Source organism: Macaca fascicularis, chromosome 1, assembly GCF_037993035.2.
Source record: "Macaca fascicularis isolate 582-1 chromosome 1, T2T-MFA8v1.1".
Lineage (NCBI taxonomy): Eukaryota > Metazoa > Chordata > Mammalia > Primates > Cercopithecidae > Macaca > Macaca fascicularis.
This window is the reverse complement of record NC_088375.1, coordinates 136,953,412-136,972,166: the sequence shown is the minus strand read 5'-3', so window position 1 is coordinate 136,972,166 and position 18,755 is coordinate 136,953,412. Positions and strand designations below refer to the sequence as shown.

At 35.4% G+C, this 18,755-nt stretch overlaps 1 protein-coding gene across 16 annotated transcripts in view; it reads right to left on the bottom strand.

Moving 5' to 3' along the window:
- Positions 1-18,755, bottom strand: part of DPYD (dihydropyrimidine dehydrogenase) — an 863,430-nt gene that overhangs the window by 364,833 nt on the left and 479,842 nt on the right. For all 16 annotated transcript variants that reach the window (XM_065549305.2, XM_005542629.4, XM_065549291.2 and 13 more), the window contains one exon: positions 11,299-11,463. In XM_065549305.2, coding sequence (XP_065405377.1) covers positions 11,299-11,463 — 165 coding nt within the window. The remainder of the gene's footprint in view (positions 1-11,298; positions 11,464-18,755) is intronic.

Sequence of the window (18,755 nt, the reverse complement as noted above, 5' to 3'; positions counted from 1 at the left end):
TCTTATTCCTTTTTTTTTTTTTTTAATGGAGAAGGAATCTCACTACATTGCCCAGGTTGGTCTCAAAGTCCTAGGCTCAGCAATCCTCCTATCTTGGCCTCCTAAAGTGTTGGGATTACAGGTGTGAGACACTGTGCCTGGCAGTTTTATTGCTTATTGACAGTAAGGTATGGAAATCCCCAACTGCAATTGTGGCTTTTTCCATTTTTCCTTACAGTTCTATCGGTTTTGCTTCATGTATTTTGATGTTCTGTTATTAAATGCATAAATACCTAGGATTGTTATCGGAAGAAATGACTCTTTCGTCATCATAAAATAATCTATTTTTTTTGCCTCTGGAAGTATTCCTTGCTTTTATATCTACTTTGCCTGCTTAATAGCAGACAAATATAAATACAAATATAGCATGTTTTATTGGATGACAGTTAGCAGGGAATATGTATTATTTGATTGCTTCAATTTTCTTCTATTTATGTCTTTATACTTAAACTCATTTATTATAAGCAGCATACAATTGACCTTACCTTTTAAAGATCCAATCTGAAGGCCAGGAGCAGTGGCTCACGCCTGTAATCGCAGCACTTTGGGAGGCCGAGGCAGGGGGATCACCTGAGGTCAGGAGTTCAAGACCAGCCCGACCAACATGGGGAAACCCTGTCTCTACTAAAAATACAAAATTAGCCGGGCGAGGAGACGCATGCCTGTAATCCCAGCTACTTGGGAGGCTCAGGCCTTGAACCCAGGTGGCGAAGGTTGTGGTGAGCTGATATCACACTATTGCACTCCAGCCTGGGCAAAAAAAGTGAAACTCCCTCTTAAAAAAAAAAAAAAAAAAAAAAAATCCAGGCCGGGCGTGGTGGCTCAAGCCAGTAATCCCAGCACTTTGGGAGGACGAGACGGGCGGATCACGAGGTCAGGAGATCGAGACCACCCTGGCTAACACGGTGAAACCCCGTCTCTACTAAAAAATACAAAAAAAAAACTAGCCGGGAGAGGTGGCAGGCGCCTGTAGTCCCAGCTGTTCGGGAGGCTGAGGCAGGAGAATGGCGTGAACCCGGGAGGCGGAGCTTGCAGTGAGCTGAGATCCAGCCACTGCACTCCAGCTTGGGCGACAAAGCGAGACTCCATCTCAAAAAAAAGAAAAAAGAAAAAAAAAAATCCAATCTGAAAATCTTTGCCCTTGAGGGGTGCTTAGACTATTTACATTTTTCATGAGATTATTGAATGGTTAGGTTTAACTCTCTCATCTATATACTATATGGTTTCTATTTGTCTTGTCTCTTTTTTATTCATCTTTCCTCTTCTTCTGCTTGCTTTTGGATTAAGTAGTTTTTATTATTCCATTATATATTTATTGGTTTTTTGGCCATAACTCTTTGCAGCATTATTTTAGTGATTGTTTTAGAGTATCTTTAAGATACTCTTAGAGCATCTTTGAATGATCACAGCCTACGTCCAAGTAATAGAAAACTTTATAAAAGCTGTTAGAACCATAAAGTAGTATACTTCCATCTCTTCCCTCACAACTTTTCTACTATACTCATACATTTAGCTTTATATATGCTATAACCCCCACGTTATCTTATTTTTTTGTTTAAACAACATATTTTCTTCTAAACTGAGTTAATGGGAAAACATCATATATTTACTCATGTAGTTACAAATTCTGGTGGTCTTTATTCCTTTGTATAGAACCACAGTTTGACCTGGCATCATATTCCATCTGCCTAAAATAGTTTAACATTATGTAGTGTAGACCTCCTTTTATTGTGCTTGAAAAATTATTTATTTCACTTATATTTTTAAAAGGTATGTGGCTGGATTTTGAAATCTAGGTTGATATTTGTCCTTTTCTTCTTTCAATACATCAGAGATGTTGCCCCTCTGTCTTGTAGCTTAGATTGTTTCTGACAAGTAACTGTTATATGTGTTTCTCTGTACAGAGCATGTCTTTATTCTATGGCTGCTTTTAAGATTTTCTCTTTATCACTGGTTTAATTAATATGATTACATTATACTGCCTGGTATAGTTTTCTTAATGTTTCTTATGCTTGGAGTTGATAAAGTTTCTTGTTTTTTTTTTTTTTTTTTTTTTTTTTTTTTTTTTTTTTGTGGAGGGGTGTTTTGGGGGGTTTGTAGTTTTAGGCAAAAGTGGAAGCTTTGCACTATTATTTCTTGAAATTGTTTTCTGTATTTCCACAATTTCCTTTGGGAACTCTAATTACACATATATTAGGCCACTTATTGGCACCAGCTCCCTGATGGTATGTTTATTTCTCTCTCTGTGTGTGTGCGTGTGCGTGTGTGTGTGTGTGTGTGTGATTTTGGATAGCTTTTATTATTATATTTTTAAGGTTACTAATCATTTCTTATGCAATGCTTTATGTGCTGTTCATAGCTTCCAGTGTACCTTTCATCTTATTCATTGTAGTTTTCATTTCTGGAAGTTTTATTTAGATCTTTTATCTATCTTCCATGTCTTAGCTTTTTGAACGTAAGGAATATAATTAAAATAACCACTTTATTGTACTTGTCTGCTAATTCTAACATCTTATCAGTTCTAGGATGGTTTTAATCTATTAATTTTCCTCCTATAATGGCTTATGTTTTTCTACTTATTTACATAACAGGTAATTTTTTTATTGAATGCTGGATATTGTGAATCCTATCTTGTTTGGTACTAGGTATTTCTGTATTCTTATAAATATTCTTCAGCTTTGTTCTGAGTTGCAGTTAAGTTATATGGAAACACGCTGATCCTTTCAGATCTCACCTTTAACATTTGCTGGGCATGACCAAAGCAGTGCTCAGCCTAGGGCTAATTATTTCCCAATACTTAATTAAGAGTCTTATTTATATTCTACTTCAATGCTTGTGGTCATAGGGTTTTCCAGTCGGGCTGGCAAGAACAGTCACTATTCCCAGATATATGTAAGAACCAAGGAGTAGTCCATGTCATTCGCCCTTTTTTCCAGTCTCTTTGTTTACTCACATGCATGAGCTGATCTGTACTCTGCTGCATACTCAAGAGAAAACCTGCAGATCTCTGGAATTCTCTTCATGCAGCTCTCTGCTTTCTGGTACTTTATCTTGTGAATTCTAGCCACTTGCTCCATCTCCTCAACTCAGGGTCTGGGGCAAGTCCTTTGTTTTCTGTCTATCAGTGACCACTCTCCTTTATTGCCTGATGTTCCAGGTCTTAAAAGCTGTTGTTTCATGTATTTTCTAAGATTTCTGTTGTTGTTTCCATTGGGAGGGTAAATCCAGTCTCCATTTCCATCTAGGATGCACTAACATTTTATTTTAAAGAACTACAAATGTCCTATGTCAAGAAAATACTTGGGTACGTGGAGTCGTAAACTAATCAGAGAACTGTGAGCCATATTACATATTCTGATTCATTTTTTGCTACCTTTGTTTTGTGAAATTACATATATTTTATTTTTTTTCTCTGCTTCTATGCTGATACCAAGAAAATAGTTGTCACTACTTAAGTGCTTTAATGAGAAACTGTTAAGTGAAATGAATGAATGATATTAAAGCATGAGAGTATAGTAAATAAAACATTAGACAAATAGTCCAAAAACTTACATGATACCAGGACATACAATGAGCTCAAACTGAAGGAATCACTGAAAAATTTATTTAGTCAGTTAATGTTTAATTTTTAAATTGGTAACTATTTCTGAAATGAAGTTTTTTGTATAAAACCACTAGTTCACCAAGTTTTTGAAAATCAATTGGGCAATACACCTTAAAAGCTATACACATGCTGTTACCTTTGACTTGCCAAATCTCCCTTTCACAACATATAAAAAATATTATTTTAAAAGTAGGGATAAAAACCAAATGCACAAATATTCTATGCAATCTAATTTATGGTAGTGAATAATTACCATGTATTGAAATGTTATACACAATCTTTCACAATGTTTACAACCACCTCTGAGGGTCACACAGATGAGGAATTGAGGCTGAGGGTGTCATAAAAAGCAACTCAGAGGAGATATTGAGATTCAAATCTGTTCTGACTCTAAGCCCTCTGCCTTTAGTTCCTAGACTACAATAACTCTAGAAAAACAGAGTTTTGTTAGGATAAGTGGTCATGGGTGTTTTCACTCCTAACCACTCATTTTAAATTTCCACTACTATTATGATATATTCTTATTTTTTTTTGTAAATTAGAAGAATATTTTTAAAGGTCCACAAAATAATGTCACTAGATAATCTGAGTTAAAATTTGCCCTGAAGTTTGGCAATTTCTTTCTGGAGGATGGGATGCAAGTATATATTGACTCTAGAATTCATGAATATCAGAAAATCACTACATAAGCTCTAGTACAAAAAAGTGAACTGTTTCCTGGGGGTTTACTAGTCTTCCCTTCAATAGCTGCTTCAGCAGTTTCCTAATTTATTTAAAATAAATCAGCATGGGACTGTGTAGAAATCAACAGAAACAAGGACTTGACAAGCTCAAAAAATTCCAGAGGGAGAAAAAGAGGAGTCCCTTCAGTACAGAGACTCTTAAATTTCTCTTTGTGACTATTCTCTTTGGGGTACAAGGCAAAAGAACTAAGGTGACGTTCATGCTCTCTAAGTTCTTTGATAAGAAACAAAAGTATATGTGCCACATTTTCTTAATCCAGTCTGTCACTGATGGACATTTGGGTTGATTCCAAGTCTTTGCTATTGTTAATAGTGCTGCAATAAACATACATGTGCATGTGTCTTTATAGCAGCATGATTTATAATCCTTTGGGTATATACCCAGTAATGGGAGGGCTGGGTCATATGGTACTTCTAGTTCTAGATCCTTGAGGAATCGCCATACTGTTTTCCATAATGGTTGAACTAGTTTACAATCCCACCAACAGTGGAAAAGTGTTCCTACCAACATGGCACAAGTATACATATGTAACAAACCCGCAGGTTATGCACATGTACCCTAGAACTTAAAGTATAATTAAAAAAAAAAAAAAGAAACAAAAGTAATTATCTTGTACTGGCCATTGCTGGCCTGACAACAGATATAGTTTCAACTGTTATTAAATTTTATTTTTATAAACAAGTTGTGTGAGTAACAAAAATCCCCCTATTTCTAATAAGTGAAACTTTAAAAACTTCAAAGAAATGGAAGTCTACTTTTGCTGAGGTAGTCTTCATGGAGATGGCAGGAAGACTGTACAGGGACTCTGGGCCAACATACACCCATCAAATAAGCAATAAGCATCCTCCTCGCTTGCAGGACACCTAAATTTGACTCAGTTCCCTGACTTCCCCTATTTTGGAATATAGAATTTCAGATAAGGCCAGGTAACAGCTCAAATCCAAGTCCAAATTGAGTCCCACTGACCCTATTTTCTATAGACAGCTACATCCTAGAAAGCATTAAGAGCTGGCCATAGAATGTCTTTAGTTGGGAGTCAGAGCAAGACAATGCTTGGCTGATAACATAACTTCTTTCTTTGTCAAATCATTTGGTTTCTTTTGTGAAAGTTTATATTAAGAATGCCCATTTAAGAGGGTGGGAAAGGAAGGATTGGAATAACATATATTCTTAATTTCTCAGGCTACTTAGGGCCAAATGAAATATTTCTTCAAGGTGTATGGAAAGCCTTCCTGATCTAGTGCTTTCACTCACTAGCTGTGTGACCCAAGATAGTCAATGCAATATCTCTAAATGTCAGTTTTATCATGTGTTAAAATGGGGAAAAAAATCTCTGTTTCACAGATACATAAAGCCCTTAGCACAGTGCCTGAAACATATAAAATGCTCTTAATAAATTGTTCTGATACAGGAGTTTTAAGAATGTTTAATAATATAGGGCAAGGGCCATAAATAATGCTAGCTGTGTAGGCAGTAGGATCAATTGATTAACTTTATAAAAAATACACACACGTATATACACACACATATACACACATACATACATACGTGTATATATATACACACACACACACACATATTCATTGTATCCATGGAGATTTCTGAAATGATTGAACAGAATAGGGCCTAACCATAAATACCTTTTTTAAAGCTTCTCAGGAGATTCCAATATCCAAACAGAATAGAGAGCTACTGGACACAGGTTCTTAACCTGCGGTCCAGAGACTATAGAATACAGAAATCCATAAACTTGGGTGAGAAAACATGTAGACCTTTATTTTTACCAATCTTCTAAACTTTGGCATTTTTCAATCATGAATGTATAAATTAAAAACAAAGCCCCTCAGGCCCCAGGTGAGACAGAATGGACTCTTTGTGTCAATAAGATACCAAATTATAAAGGAGACCTGAGGCCATGCCAGGCAAAGGTAAAGTCAAGCACCTTTGCACTTAAAGAATAAACTATTCTCAGTGCCACAAGGATTTTTTTTTCCTTTTCTGTGGCAGTTAAACAAGCGCTGGCCTCAAGATAACCAATATAAAAACAATTACAGCTCACTGATCACCAGACACCGACAGACTTCCCCTGTTCCACAAGTCATAACTACAGGTTTGATTGGACAAGAAATGGATTTTAGCAACTTTCTCCTGATAAGGGACTACCAACCATGGACTGGCTCTGGCCAGTTTATAGAGGCTGTGTACTGAGTGCCTTCATGTCTCTGCTTCACCTTTTGATGAATAGAGACCAACTGTAATACATTCAAATGTTAAATCTCCACTGCAAAGTGAACATTACATGTATATAACACGGATGTTTGTTCAGTACACATGCATTAAGACCCCTTCATGAATATTCATAGCTTCTCCTATAACCTAATATGTAACTTAGATGTTAATGCCCCTTCATGAATATTCATAGCTTTTCATATAACCTAATATATAACTTAGATGTTAAGGCCCCTTCATGAATATTCATAGCTTCTCTTATAACCTAGTGTGTATACTTAGCCAACCCCTTCACCATAAATTCCTGTCTCACCTTTCTTCTCTTGAAGTTTCTGTCTCTGGCTTTGGCCAGCGGCCTGCTTCCTAGCGGATAGGTAGTAATATTTTCCAAGACATAAAGCTCTCCTTTCTAAATGTATAAACTGCCCGATTTTTTTTTTCTTTTGGAGATTGAGTTTCACTCCTGTGGCCCAGGCTGGAGTGCAGTGGTGTAATCTTGGCTCACTGCAACCTCCACCTCCCGGGTTCAAGCAATTCTCCTGCCTCAGGCTCCTGAGTAGCTGGGATTACAGGCACCTGCCACCAGCCCGACTAATTTTTTGTATTTTCAGTAGAGACGGGGTTTCACCATGTTGGTCAGGCTGGTCACAAACTCCTGACCTCAAGTGATCTGCCTGCCTTGGCCTCCCAAAGTGCTGGGATTACAGGTGTGAGCCACCACACCCAGCCAATTGTCTGATGTTTTTAAGATAACAAATGCAATAAACCATAGTGGCACTATTGATATCTGTCACTTTGCACCAAAAGAAGTCACAGAAAATCACAGTAGAGTTGCTGCAGAAATCTCAAGTACTTATACTCACCAGGACATCAAAATTTTAATAGTTATTAGACCCACCACTAGATTGTTACTTAGTGCCTTAAAAAAAAATATATATATATATATATATATATATACATAGCTATATTGTATATTTTAAGGGAGATAGTGAGAATCCTTTGTAAGCCTATGAATTTTGTTTTATGCCTTCAAAAATATTCTGGAAAGAGGCTCCTAAGCTCCACCAGAGTGCCTAAGGAGTCCATGGTACACATAAAAGGTTAAGTACTCAATATTTAGAGGCTATTTGTCAGTAAAGCACCTTCAGGAGTGCTGATGTAGATCAACTTCTTTGGAGTCACTTTGAACCTAATATGTACAATGCTGATCTCTCAGTAATTAACTGAGAAAGTGTTTTCTACAGAAATGAGGTGTATTGTAATAGATGTGTATTTACATATCAATTGTTCTTCCTTATTAATTTCTCTAACAAAGCCATCATTTCCTTTTCTATCTTCACTAGCTGATTCACTGCTGAAGCCCTACCTTTTGCTTCCTACTTTAGCTGCCACAAATGATAAAAAAAAATTCAGTCTTTGCTTCCTAATTCGGTGCATTCAAAGTGTAGCATGTATTTTTTGTTAAAAAAATTTTTCCTGAGCCTGAAATATATGATTCATAAAGATTTTGCATTGAGAATAAAAGGATTCACTTAAAATTGACTTCTGCAAGCCCTAGTTATTCTGTACATTTAATAACAAGCATTACAGAATCTCAACTTAGGAACAAAAAGCTCTTAGTCAGTAATAAATTGTCACTACAATGATCAATGTGCCAAATTTAATTCACAGATAAATAAAAGGAAACCTTGAAAGCCAAGCAGAAGTCTAGTGTGAATGTAGGCTTTGGTATAACTGTGACAATTCAGAGATGAGCCCTCACAATATATTTCAGAGGTCTCTCTGCCTTTACATTCAAGAAGTTCATCAGCTGTCTCCTCTGGTTTATGGTCAACTGGTGCTCACCCTCTCTGGAAACAGAGACATTAGCTAGTGATATTAGCTGACCTATATCCACACCCAGCACAATTCTTTTTATCAGAAAAGTTAGCTTTTGCTTAGAAGCTGCCACAGTGGGTTGAATTGTCCAGTCCCTGTCATTAAAGGTGGCAGCCACGCAGTCGAGAATGATGTGAAAAAACTCCAGCAAGAGTGATAATTAAACTTGGAAAACGAAGGGTCACCTTCTTTCATTCAGCTCATTGGGCAAACGCATCAGAATAATTCCAAAACAGCGGGGGACTGTCTACTCTCGGCATGACAATATCTAGGTACACACACATATTTCTATGGGTTCAAATGGGAATGCCATTTTAATTGTATTTAAAATGTTATCTTCAATATGAGGAGTAAAAATGCTAGAAATTAGTTCTAGGAATACAGAAAAAGAAAAATGTGTATAATCTAAATAGGGAAAGAATCAGAAACAAGAAAACTATGCATTGTTTTCTCAAGAATAAGCATTATAAGAGAAGAAAATAATCACCAGGGAAATTGAAAAGAATATTAACTACATCTCTTCTTTCTACTTGACTGTAGAATCACAAAACAAGGGTTTCCTCTCAGCTTTCTTGTCCACTTACTGTCATTTCTTGGTGGTCATTATTACAACTCACTCCTACCCAAAAAAGAGAAAAAGTATCACATGAAGTTAAGAAAATCCATTGGTAGGAGTTATTTTCCAGGAAAATATTGTTTTTCAGACACATTAGCTTATCTAGATACTATTGAATCAGTATTTGGGAAATTATATTTCATACCATTCTCATGAGGCATTAAAATGTAATACTAGGTTGGGAACAGTGGCTTACACCTGTAATCCCAGCACTTTGGGAGGCTGAGGTAGGAGGACTGCTTGAGTTCAGGAGTTCAAGACCAGCCTGGGCAACATAGCGAGACTTCATCTCTACAAAAAATTAAACAATTAGCCGGGCATGGTGGCAGGCACCTGTAGGCCCTGGGAGGCTGAGGCGGGAGGATCACTTGAACCTAGGAGCTGAAGGCTGCAGTGAGCCATGATGGCGCCAATGTAGTCTGGCCTGGACTACAGAGCTGGGGGTGTACCCAATCTCTAGTTAAAAAAAGAAAAGTAATACTCAATATTTAAGGACAACATAGGCAAATGCACTGGACCAGAGAACATTGTTATCAGACAGAAGCATGGATGGTAAAAACAAATTTCAAGTTCAAATTCTAGCTTCACCATATATTAGGTGTGTAATGATTGACATGGTACTTAATCTCTGTGTGCCTCAGTTTCCTCATCAGTGAAATAGAGACAATAATACTACCTATCTCATAAGGTTGTTCAAAAAGATCAAATGAGTTTAAAATAAATAAAACTTTTATAACAGTGCCTAGCACAGAGTGAGTGCTATATGAGTGTTCATAATATATTATTACCATTACTATTATGTTGCATGTTCAGTACCTGGCAGAGTATTTAATACTGTACATCAGGTTTACAAACATATTATTTCTTTTTATAGTTGACCTTTTTTGTTGTCCTTATCATTCTGAGAAATGCTTCCCAAGAGACGTAGGTCCTTTAACAAACAAATAGCTCAGCATACCTCCTATATAGAATGTTATATAATGTGAAAACAGGGATAATTTTCACAACAAGTTCAGGAAGGGAAAGATTCCTAATAAGCAGAAACTAGAGATTTTAGATGGGTCTTGATAATTCCCTTCACATCTAAACGACTGTCTTGAGGAAGATAAATTATATTTGTTCTATGTGCATGTATTTTATTTCAAATTAAGAGATAATTTTGAAATAATTAGAGCTATGTAAAACAGAAAAAAAAACTTGATGGGCAAGGCAATCGTGTGATTTCTATATTCCTTTGTAAGAATTTGCAATTTATCAGTTTGTAGACAAACATTCACCAGTTTCAATAGATTTTAAAATATATCATTAGTATACTTGAGTGTTGTTTTTGCCTTTGAAAGACATATGTAGGTAGAAAAATATTTTTGATAACATAAACACACGTATTGTCTCAAATCTCAACCTCCATTCACTACCAGTTCATTGAAAGAAAGAATGAAAGAAAGGGATATAAGTTGTGTGTATTCAAAAGAGACAGAGAATTGAGGAAGAGGGAGGGGAAAAGGGAGGAAGGAAGAGAGAGAGAAGGAGGGAGAGGGAGTAGGAAAAAAATAGGAAGTGGGAGAGGCAGGTGGGAGGGAGAGGGACTATACATGAATGACATTAAGGGTAACTCTAACCAGACTATTGAAGAGAAAATATTATCTATTATATTTAAGCCTGATTTTACTGCAATATTTATGCATGGTTCTTTAAAAGAAAAAAAAATATTTTATAAAAGATAGTTGACTCATTTAGTATAGGAGTGCTAAAATTATTTGGTGAATTATTTCCCACTGAAAAAATATAAACTTCATAGGAAGATATGCTGCTTCTGCCTCAGGTTCATATTTAAAATGATTTATAGTCTGCAATTTCTTCCTAAGGTCATCACCTTCATAAATACCAGCCACATACAGTGAAAACCAACTCAATAAAATGAGTATTTCATTTCTCTTCCTTCTGCTTATGTAGATACTTCTTCCATCTTACATGGCACCCATTTATAACAAAGCTTCACATTGTGTGGATTTTTATGAGTTCTTGAGCTTTTCTTTCTTTTTTATCTTTCTATGCATCAGCAAAGCAACTGGCAGATTCTTTAATAAAATATACACATTAATATTTATAAGCCTATGAATTGGATGTTTAAATAAACATTCACCAACTTATGCCAATTCTCTTGTTTTAGATGTTAAATCACACTTACGTTGTCTGGAAAGTCAGCCTTTAGTTCAGTGACACTTTGACACCAATATGCAGCCGTTTTCTCACTGATGAGCTCAATATTCAGAAAGGAGCTTTGTCCAGGGCCATACATGGGGCCAGAGGTGGTTCCCCGGATGATTCTGGGGGAAACATTTGTCACAATGTCCTGATGAAAGAGTAAAGATATTGAGTCTCCTTTTGACAAAGAAAAGCTATAATCTTTATTATCTGCTCATTTCCATATGATAATATTTTATGAAGTCTCTTCTCCCATTTTTGCAGAGGAATTTTTAATATACATTAAATTAGAATTGAACATAAACTACTTGCAAATAAAAAAGGTAAAATAAAGTATTTGTTAGCTTTAGCTAAATTACTTATTGTAATTCTAGGTTTAGAATAGTGCAAAAATAAAAATATTTATATTCATTAACACTGATTTAGGGCATACACGTGTTAACTTGTTTGTGATTAAATAATAAAAACATGATAGGTAAAATGCAAAAGTTTATCATTTCTGTCTATTTAATCTAGGTATCTCCAATCACAGTTTAACTCCAATAAGAATTAATGTTAGTAAAAACTTTATTTTTTTCCTAAAAAAAGTAATTCCAATATAAATAAGTGAAGGAATACATATTAGTATTACTGGCTCATCAACCATTAACACATATTTTAACAAACTGGCTAGGTCAAATTACTTATAGGATTATAACTATATATTCACATTCAATGAGAAGAAAGTCACTTTCTCCAAGACTGAAATGAGTATATCAATAACTTCCTGATACCTATAAACAGTAAACAGTAAAATTAACTTGCTTGTTAAGTGTAATTAACAATCCACAACTGCTTTTAAAGCTGTATTAACAAAGAAGAATAACATTCTTCCATTACTTAAAACTAAAAAGAAACAAAGAAGGAAAATGTTTCTTTTGCCAACTTCCAATTAAAATTAATTTTGAGTAAAGGTCATTTAGTTAAGGATTTATCAGAATTAGTCATTTAAGTACCCCTCCTCACCATCTTGTCACTTTTAGTAAGATAACATGAACCCCCATTAGTATATAGCAATTAAGGTCAATTTACATATTTTAATTAAGAACCACCCCATATAAAACAATTAGCGTAATAGGCATACTAACTGGATTTCATAACATTTGGACGTTTTTCCAACTAGATAGACAGGAAACCTTAATTAGCATTAATTAGTGCTGATCTGCATATGTTTGATAAGGCATACCCTTGCCACAAAAGATTATTTATTCCTGAATCTGCCAAATGCTACAGTTGCAGAGGATAAAAGGACTTTTCTTCACATTGCATGTTAATTTCTGGTAATTTACATTCACTTTTACATTCGAATTAGTATATTGTAAAATAAATGGTATAAATGTTACAATAAGCCTCCTTAAATATGTACATTTTAACTTATAGGAATCATGCCAGTTAATTTTTTACTAATTAAGTCATTCCATTTCTATTGTAATTGTGTGCAACATCTCCAGTTTGCTTTGATTTGCTATTGTGAAACCATGTTTCACAATCTTAATGGGTAAAATGACAAATACAGTTACTTCAGGAAGCTCAAGCCTAGTGCATCAATTTCCATCTTGGCAAATGCTTAATGTTCTGCCTCCCTACAGGTGGCTCTGTGAAGCTCATCCAGTGGGTACTCCGGTGTTTTCATGGTCTGAGAAGACAATTCTTGAAATGTTTCACTCAGATGAGGCTGGTTTTCTTCTATGTTCCAATTTTCAAGAGCCATACCCTTTAAGCCTTGAGATCCTCCTTTCCTCCTCTGCTTTACTCCCTACTCTAAACACTCTTCACCTAAGTAAGTCCAACCTAGGCCACAAGTTGTTCTCTACACAGGATTTCTTAGCCAAGGAGGAGTGAAATCTGTATTTAGTTCACCAAGTCAAGTGCCCTGGTACTGTGTTGGTGGGCAAATAATGGGGCATCTGGTTTTGATGACCATTTTTTAATTTATTGGTCTGGAAGCAGGTGCTTCCTGCTTATTCAACAAAACTGACTCATGTTAGCAGCATCCCTACTCCTGCCCCTTCTCCACGTCTTCACTTAGACTTCAGTTCCTTTGAGAAGTTTTTCTTTTCAGTCCAACTCCATTGAGTCTTAGTAACACGTTCTGACTCATGCCACCATAACAATATATACCTTCCCCAACTGGCACTCTTACTACCGTTTATTGTGATTGTCTATATTCCTGACTGTACCTTCCACTACAGCACAAGACTTGTAAAGAAAGAAACTATATTTTGTTTACTATTATATGCCCAGCTTCCAGCCTGGCCTTTAGTGGTGCTAAAGTATTGTATCTTGAATGAGTCTAGACTAAAACCATAGGCACTAGAATCAGTCTTGTCCTGAGGTATGAGAACCAAAGATACTTATTGCTGGCTGCATTCTGCTGCTGAACAGACCAGGGTTTGGGCTTTGATATAGTTTGGATGTGTAGCCCACTGAAATCTCATGTTGAAATGTAATCCTCAGTGTTGGAGGAGGGGCTTGGTGGAGGTGATTGATTGCATCATGGGGGAGAATTTCTCATAAATAGTTTAGAGTCATCCTCTTGGTACTGTCCTCATGAAAATGAGTGAGTTCTTGTAAGACCTGGCCCTTTAAAAGTGTGTAGCACCTCTCCCCTCTTTCTCTTGCTCCTGATTTATCATATGATCTGACTGCTCCCCCTTCACCTTCACCTTCTGCCTTGATTGGAAGCTTCCTGAGGCCTCCACATTAGCAGATGCTGCTGTGCTTCCTTTAGAGCCTGCAGAACCATATGCCAATTAAACTTATTTTTCTCCATGAATTTCCCAGGCTCAGGTATGTCTTTATAGCAAAAATAGGCTTTTATTCAAAGTTCAGGATTTATTACTATGCTTAGATCTTTTCCTGCTAGTCCATTTCTCTAGAATTGGGGTTCTTGCTTGCTTCTTCTGATCCTTCAGGGACCCCTTTTTCTACAACTCAGAACACCCCCTCCCACGGCTAGATCCCTGAACCAAGTGCTGTGATACAAACCACCCACTGCTATAGGCCTTCTCACACAGCCTACTGTGACGACTGGCTGACAGAAAGCATGCTTGAACTTCACCACACTGCAGCTTCTAAGACCTTCCTGATTGCTAGTCCTTAACTGCTGGGTATCGCTGATCTCTAGGATTTAAATAGAATGCCCCCATTCAGATACAATCCAACTCCCAGGCTTTTTTGGTTCATGTGGATGTGAATTCTTAACCTGATCCATGACCACCTAGGGTATTTCCTAGCTAATGAGCCTGTCCAACTACAGTTGTCTTTTATGTTTGTCCTGTATGCTAAGAACACATCTTAACAGTATACGTAGGAATTTTTAAAATATCATAGAATATAAAAGACACAGAATGGAAATTTCACCTATAACTAATAAGGAAAAAAACCTTATGGTTCAGAAATTCTAAGATATATGCTATATGCTATTTACAGTAACCCTACTAATAACCACAAGGCCAACATCTCACATTAGCCAAAAGGATCTATAAGCTGACAATATTTAATTGGAGGACTGTCAAGAAAATGCTTCTTTCTTAAGCATTTCCCCCCTCAGTAATAACTCAAAACCTACAATTCTACCTTTAAGAAATTTTTCTTTGTGTATTATGAGCAAGTTTCTTATTAATGTTAGAGCTGGTTTATTTTTCTCTTGTATGATGTGGTGTTAAACTGTAAATATAGCATAGGAGAGTTATCAATGATCTCCTTAATCAAGATAATGAATAGGAAGTACAAACCAAATCAAAGGAAAATTTATCTACTTTATAATAGAGAATGCTTAATCATTTGTGTTGATTTATAATAGAGAATGTTTATTTAAACAGGTCAATTTTCTCATTCCTTAATTCAACCAAACGTAAAAGGCCCTTTATAACTTCTCAAATTACAGATGCCTACTGTTGTAGAACGTGTTAACTATCTGTAAGGCATTTGTTAACATGATAGAAATTCAACATTTTCCAAATTCAACTAAAGTGGCAAAATTCCAGTGTATTCATCCAGTAATAAATGGGTAATATAAATTTTATTCTAGGTTTTCTTTCCCAAATTCAGTCATGTTTGCCACTGTTTTGCCAAAAACCTTCTCCACTGACTTGAGACTTTTAGAATTTTTAAATTAAGTGAAAGATGAATGAAAACACAGATATAACCAACTATCTTTGGTTATATAACTAGAGTTAGAGTTTCAATAATTGGACAATAACTTACTAAAGCTTTTGACCTGGGAAGACTAGAATTTGAGTGTGATTTCATAAGAGAATATTTTGCTTAAATATTTAATGGCTAAGTCTTATTAGCATTGCTTAAGGGAGTTAATACAACAACATAAACATATTCAAGAATAGTTAGAGTAGATAAGAGTTCATTCTCCATAATAAAAAAGACAAACTGCCATAGCTCTAATCTTCAGTGCATTAACAATATTCAGATATTTTAAAAAACAGATGTTTATAGAAAAGGAAGTGTTAGGTAATATCTTAGCTTTATGTAATATTATAACTACCATTATAACATCAACTATTAGTGACCTTTTAACATTTGAAGTGATGATAGTGATTTTTTCTCTATCAGAAAAGAGATTTAAATGGTAAACTGACTAATCATATTTGTTTAGGTTCATTTACTTGACCTCTCTTATGTAAAAACTTATGATGTTTCCATGGTTACTACTGAATTAAAACAGTCACAATTGCCACAACTAACAGAAAAAGAAAACTTTGCAGAAATATCTGAATAAGAGGCTAGAAAAAGAATGGGGTCAAGCAAAGTTGGATGAAAACAGGAAATAAAATTTGCAAAGTGAATCATAGCTACATATACCACAGTGGATTAATTTTATAAACATCTTGTTGAATGAAAAGGGCACGTTCTAGAAAAATATGTAGAATATGACACACAACACAAAGCAATATATTGTTTAGTGAAACATACTGATAGGATAAAACTATAAATATAAGTAAGGTAACAACTAAAAATAATTCATGATAGAAGTTACTTCTTGGAGTAGGTAGATGCTGGAGGAGAAATAGGAAATGGTAGAGCAAGGAGGCCTTTCTGAAACTACTAGTGATATATAATTATAAAGAAACTTTACTCTTGAACTGCAGAAGTGTGGTAGAATGAGAAATCTGTTCAATGAGTTATGTGGCAGTATAGTGTATACTGCTACGAGTTGTTGATAAAGTTTTATCAGTTTACCTGAAAACCTGTAACTGAAATCGAAGAAACATTTGTTTTGTTTCCTTAACTTCCAAGATTCTGCTGCAAATATTTTGTCAAAAATATTTTAATTATTTGGTTTTATAAATTAGGAGTTAAAAAATTAAATGTACTTCCTGACAAACTGTTTTCTAAAATATATCACTTTCCTTATAAAATCCTACTGAGATAAGTACAACATAACCATACACTATTCCACAAAAGAGGAAAACCACTCTGCAAACAAGTCTAACAACAAATATCTTGTTACCGAGTCAGATTCCATCATTATAAATCTAACATACTGCTACCCTGGGAATAGCAAAAAGTGAAATAAAATTCAAGAGTGGCCCAGTTTCTAGAACAATTGCGCTACTATGAAAGAACTCGCTAACATTTTATTTTCTTCATGAACTACGTATATTAATATTTGATTCCTCCCCAAAATAAACTTTATAATGGTCAGAATAATCTCTACTTGGTTTTCTCGGAGGGACAAAGTGAGCAAGATGAGTATTTGTTCTCAATAAATCATTTTTTTTTCTCTTGTAATATCTTATATAAAGATAGTACTCAATATCTGAATTAGTGACAGAATTTGCCCTTTTGTTATCAGGAACTTCAGACCTATCTACATGGAAAACACAATAAGCAAAAATAGCACTATTATCCTAGAAATAAAAGATAAATTATCAGAGAAGTTGTAGCACTGACATTGTAGAAATAATAGTATTTTAGACATGTATGGCACAAATCTTTCACATATATCACTCTTCTGAAATTATCACGACCTATCCATGGTTGTATATCTAGTAAGCATTAGAGATGAGACTAGAACTCAGGTGTGCTTATGTGATACGGATAATAATAATGTTGTTAGTGACTTCTTAACATTTAATACACATAATAATTAGAACTTATTTCAGTTGCAAGAAAAACAAATCAACTTGAATAAGTTAAATTTTTAAAAAGTGGGGTGTGGTCTATTTATTTTAAGGAAAAGGAGAATTTCACATAACATACACAAATATGCAACTATACTTCAGCTAGGAATGATTCTTTGTCTCCTCTCTGCTTCTGTTGGCTGATTTCTTCACTTTTCTTTCTGTCTCTCTACAGAGAGCTTCCTCTGTCTCAGTTCATAGGATAGAATATAACTCTCTGACAAGTCCCAAGTTCACAAGTTGTAGGGAAAGACACTCCTCCAAACTTGTAATCTCTTAGGCCAGATTTTAACCCCTGGTGACAGGGCCCTAATGGGCTTAAGTTGCATTAGTTAGTCATCCCTTGTTTAATGAACTATGTCTGGCAGGATAAATTTAATTAGGATTCACACAGATGCTCAGGTAAACAATGATGGGGTAACTGAGAGCTGGGCAACTAGTATTACAGGAATCCGTGACACCAGGACCAGTAGATTTAAATTCACCTTAGAAAGTTTAGAAGAAAATATACAGACACTGACAAAGGATAATTATCTAGGAAAATGGTGGTCAGACAGGCAAAATAATTATCATTTAGTGAAATAAAAACTCTCCATAGTCTTGAATCAAACATGATGATCCATTTCCTATTCCTGTGGCCCAAAACCTTGCAAGATCAAAATTCTAAGAATGCTTTGACATTCTCCAATGTTTTAGACTACACTGGGAATCTCTCATTATCATGTGTTAGTGTGTTGAAGACGGCAACACAAAATAGCATGGTGTGGTGTACTTAATCTCAGCCTTGGCCTAGGCTGAACCGACGGAATGAATAGATATTCTACATAAGAGGGGAGGACAGTGGAAGAAGTAGGAAAGGAGGAACAAAGAAGAGCACATTGTTCTAAAATGAATAAGAAAACATGTATGACCTTATTAGGCTTAAAAGAGGGGAATAATAAATGAAAACTGACTAGACTGAATGTCTGCTATATGTCAAGGAAGGAGTTTTACTCACATTTTCTCCAGTGCTCACCCAACACCAAATGTTCCTCACTCTTGGATAGTGTGTCACATATATAAAGCATGTGGTGTCTTATACTGTAGAAATATGGAGATTAATTTTCTGAATTTTATTCATGTCTGACTGATAAAAATACTGGCTCATATAATCATGTAGCCTTTTGTTTTTCCTCTTGCCCTTTTTCAAAGAACTTATGATTTTGTAAACTAGATACTAAAAGCGGTTTGTTTTGTTTTTTGACCTTCTCATCTGCCG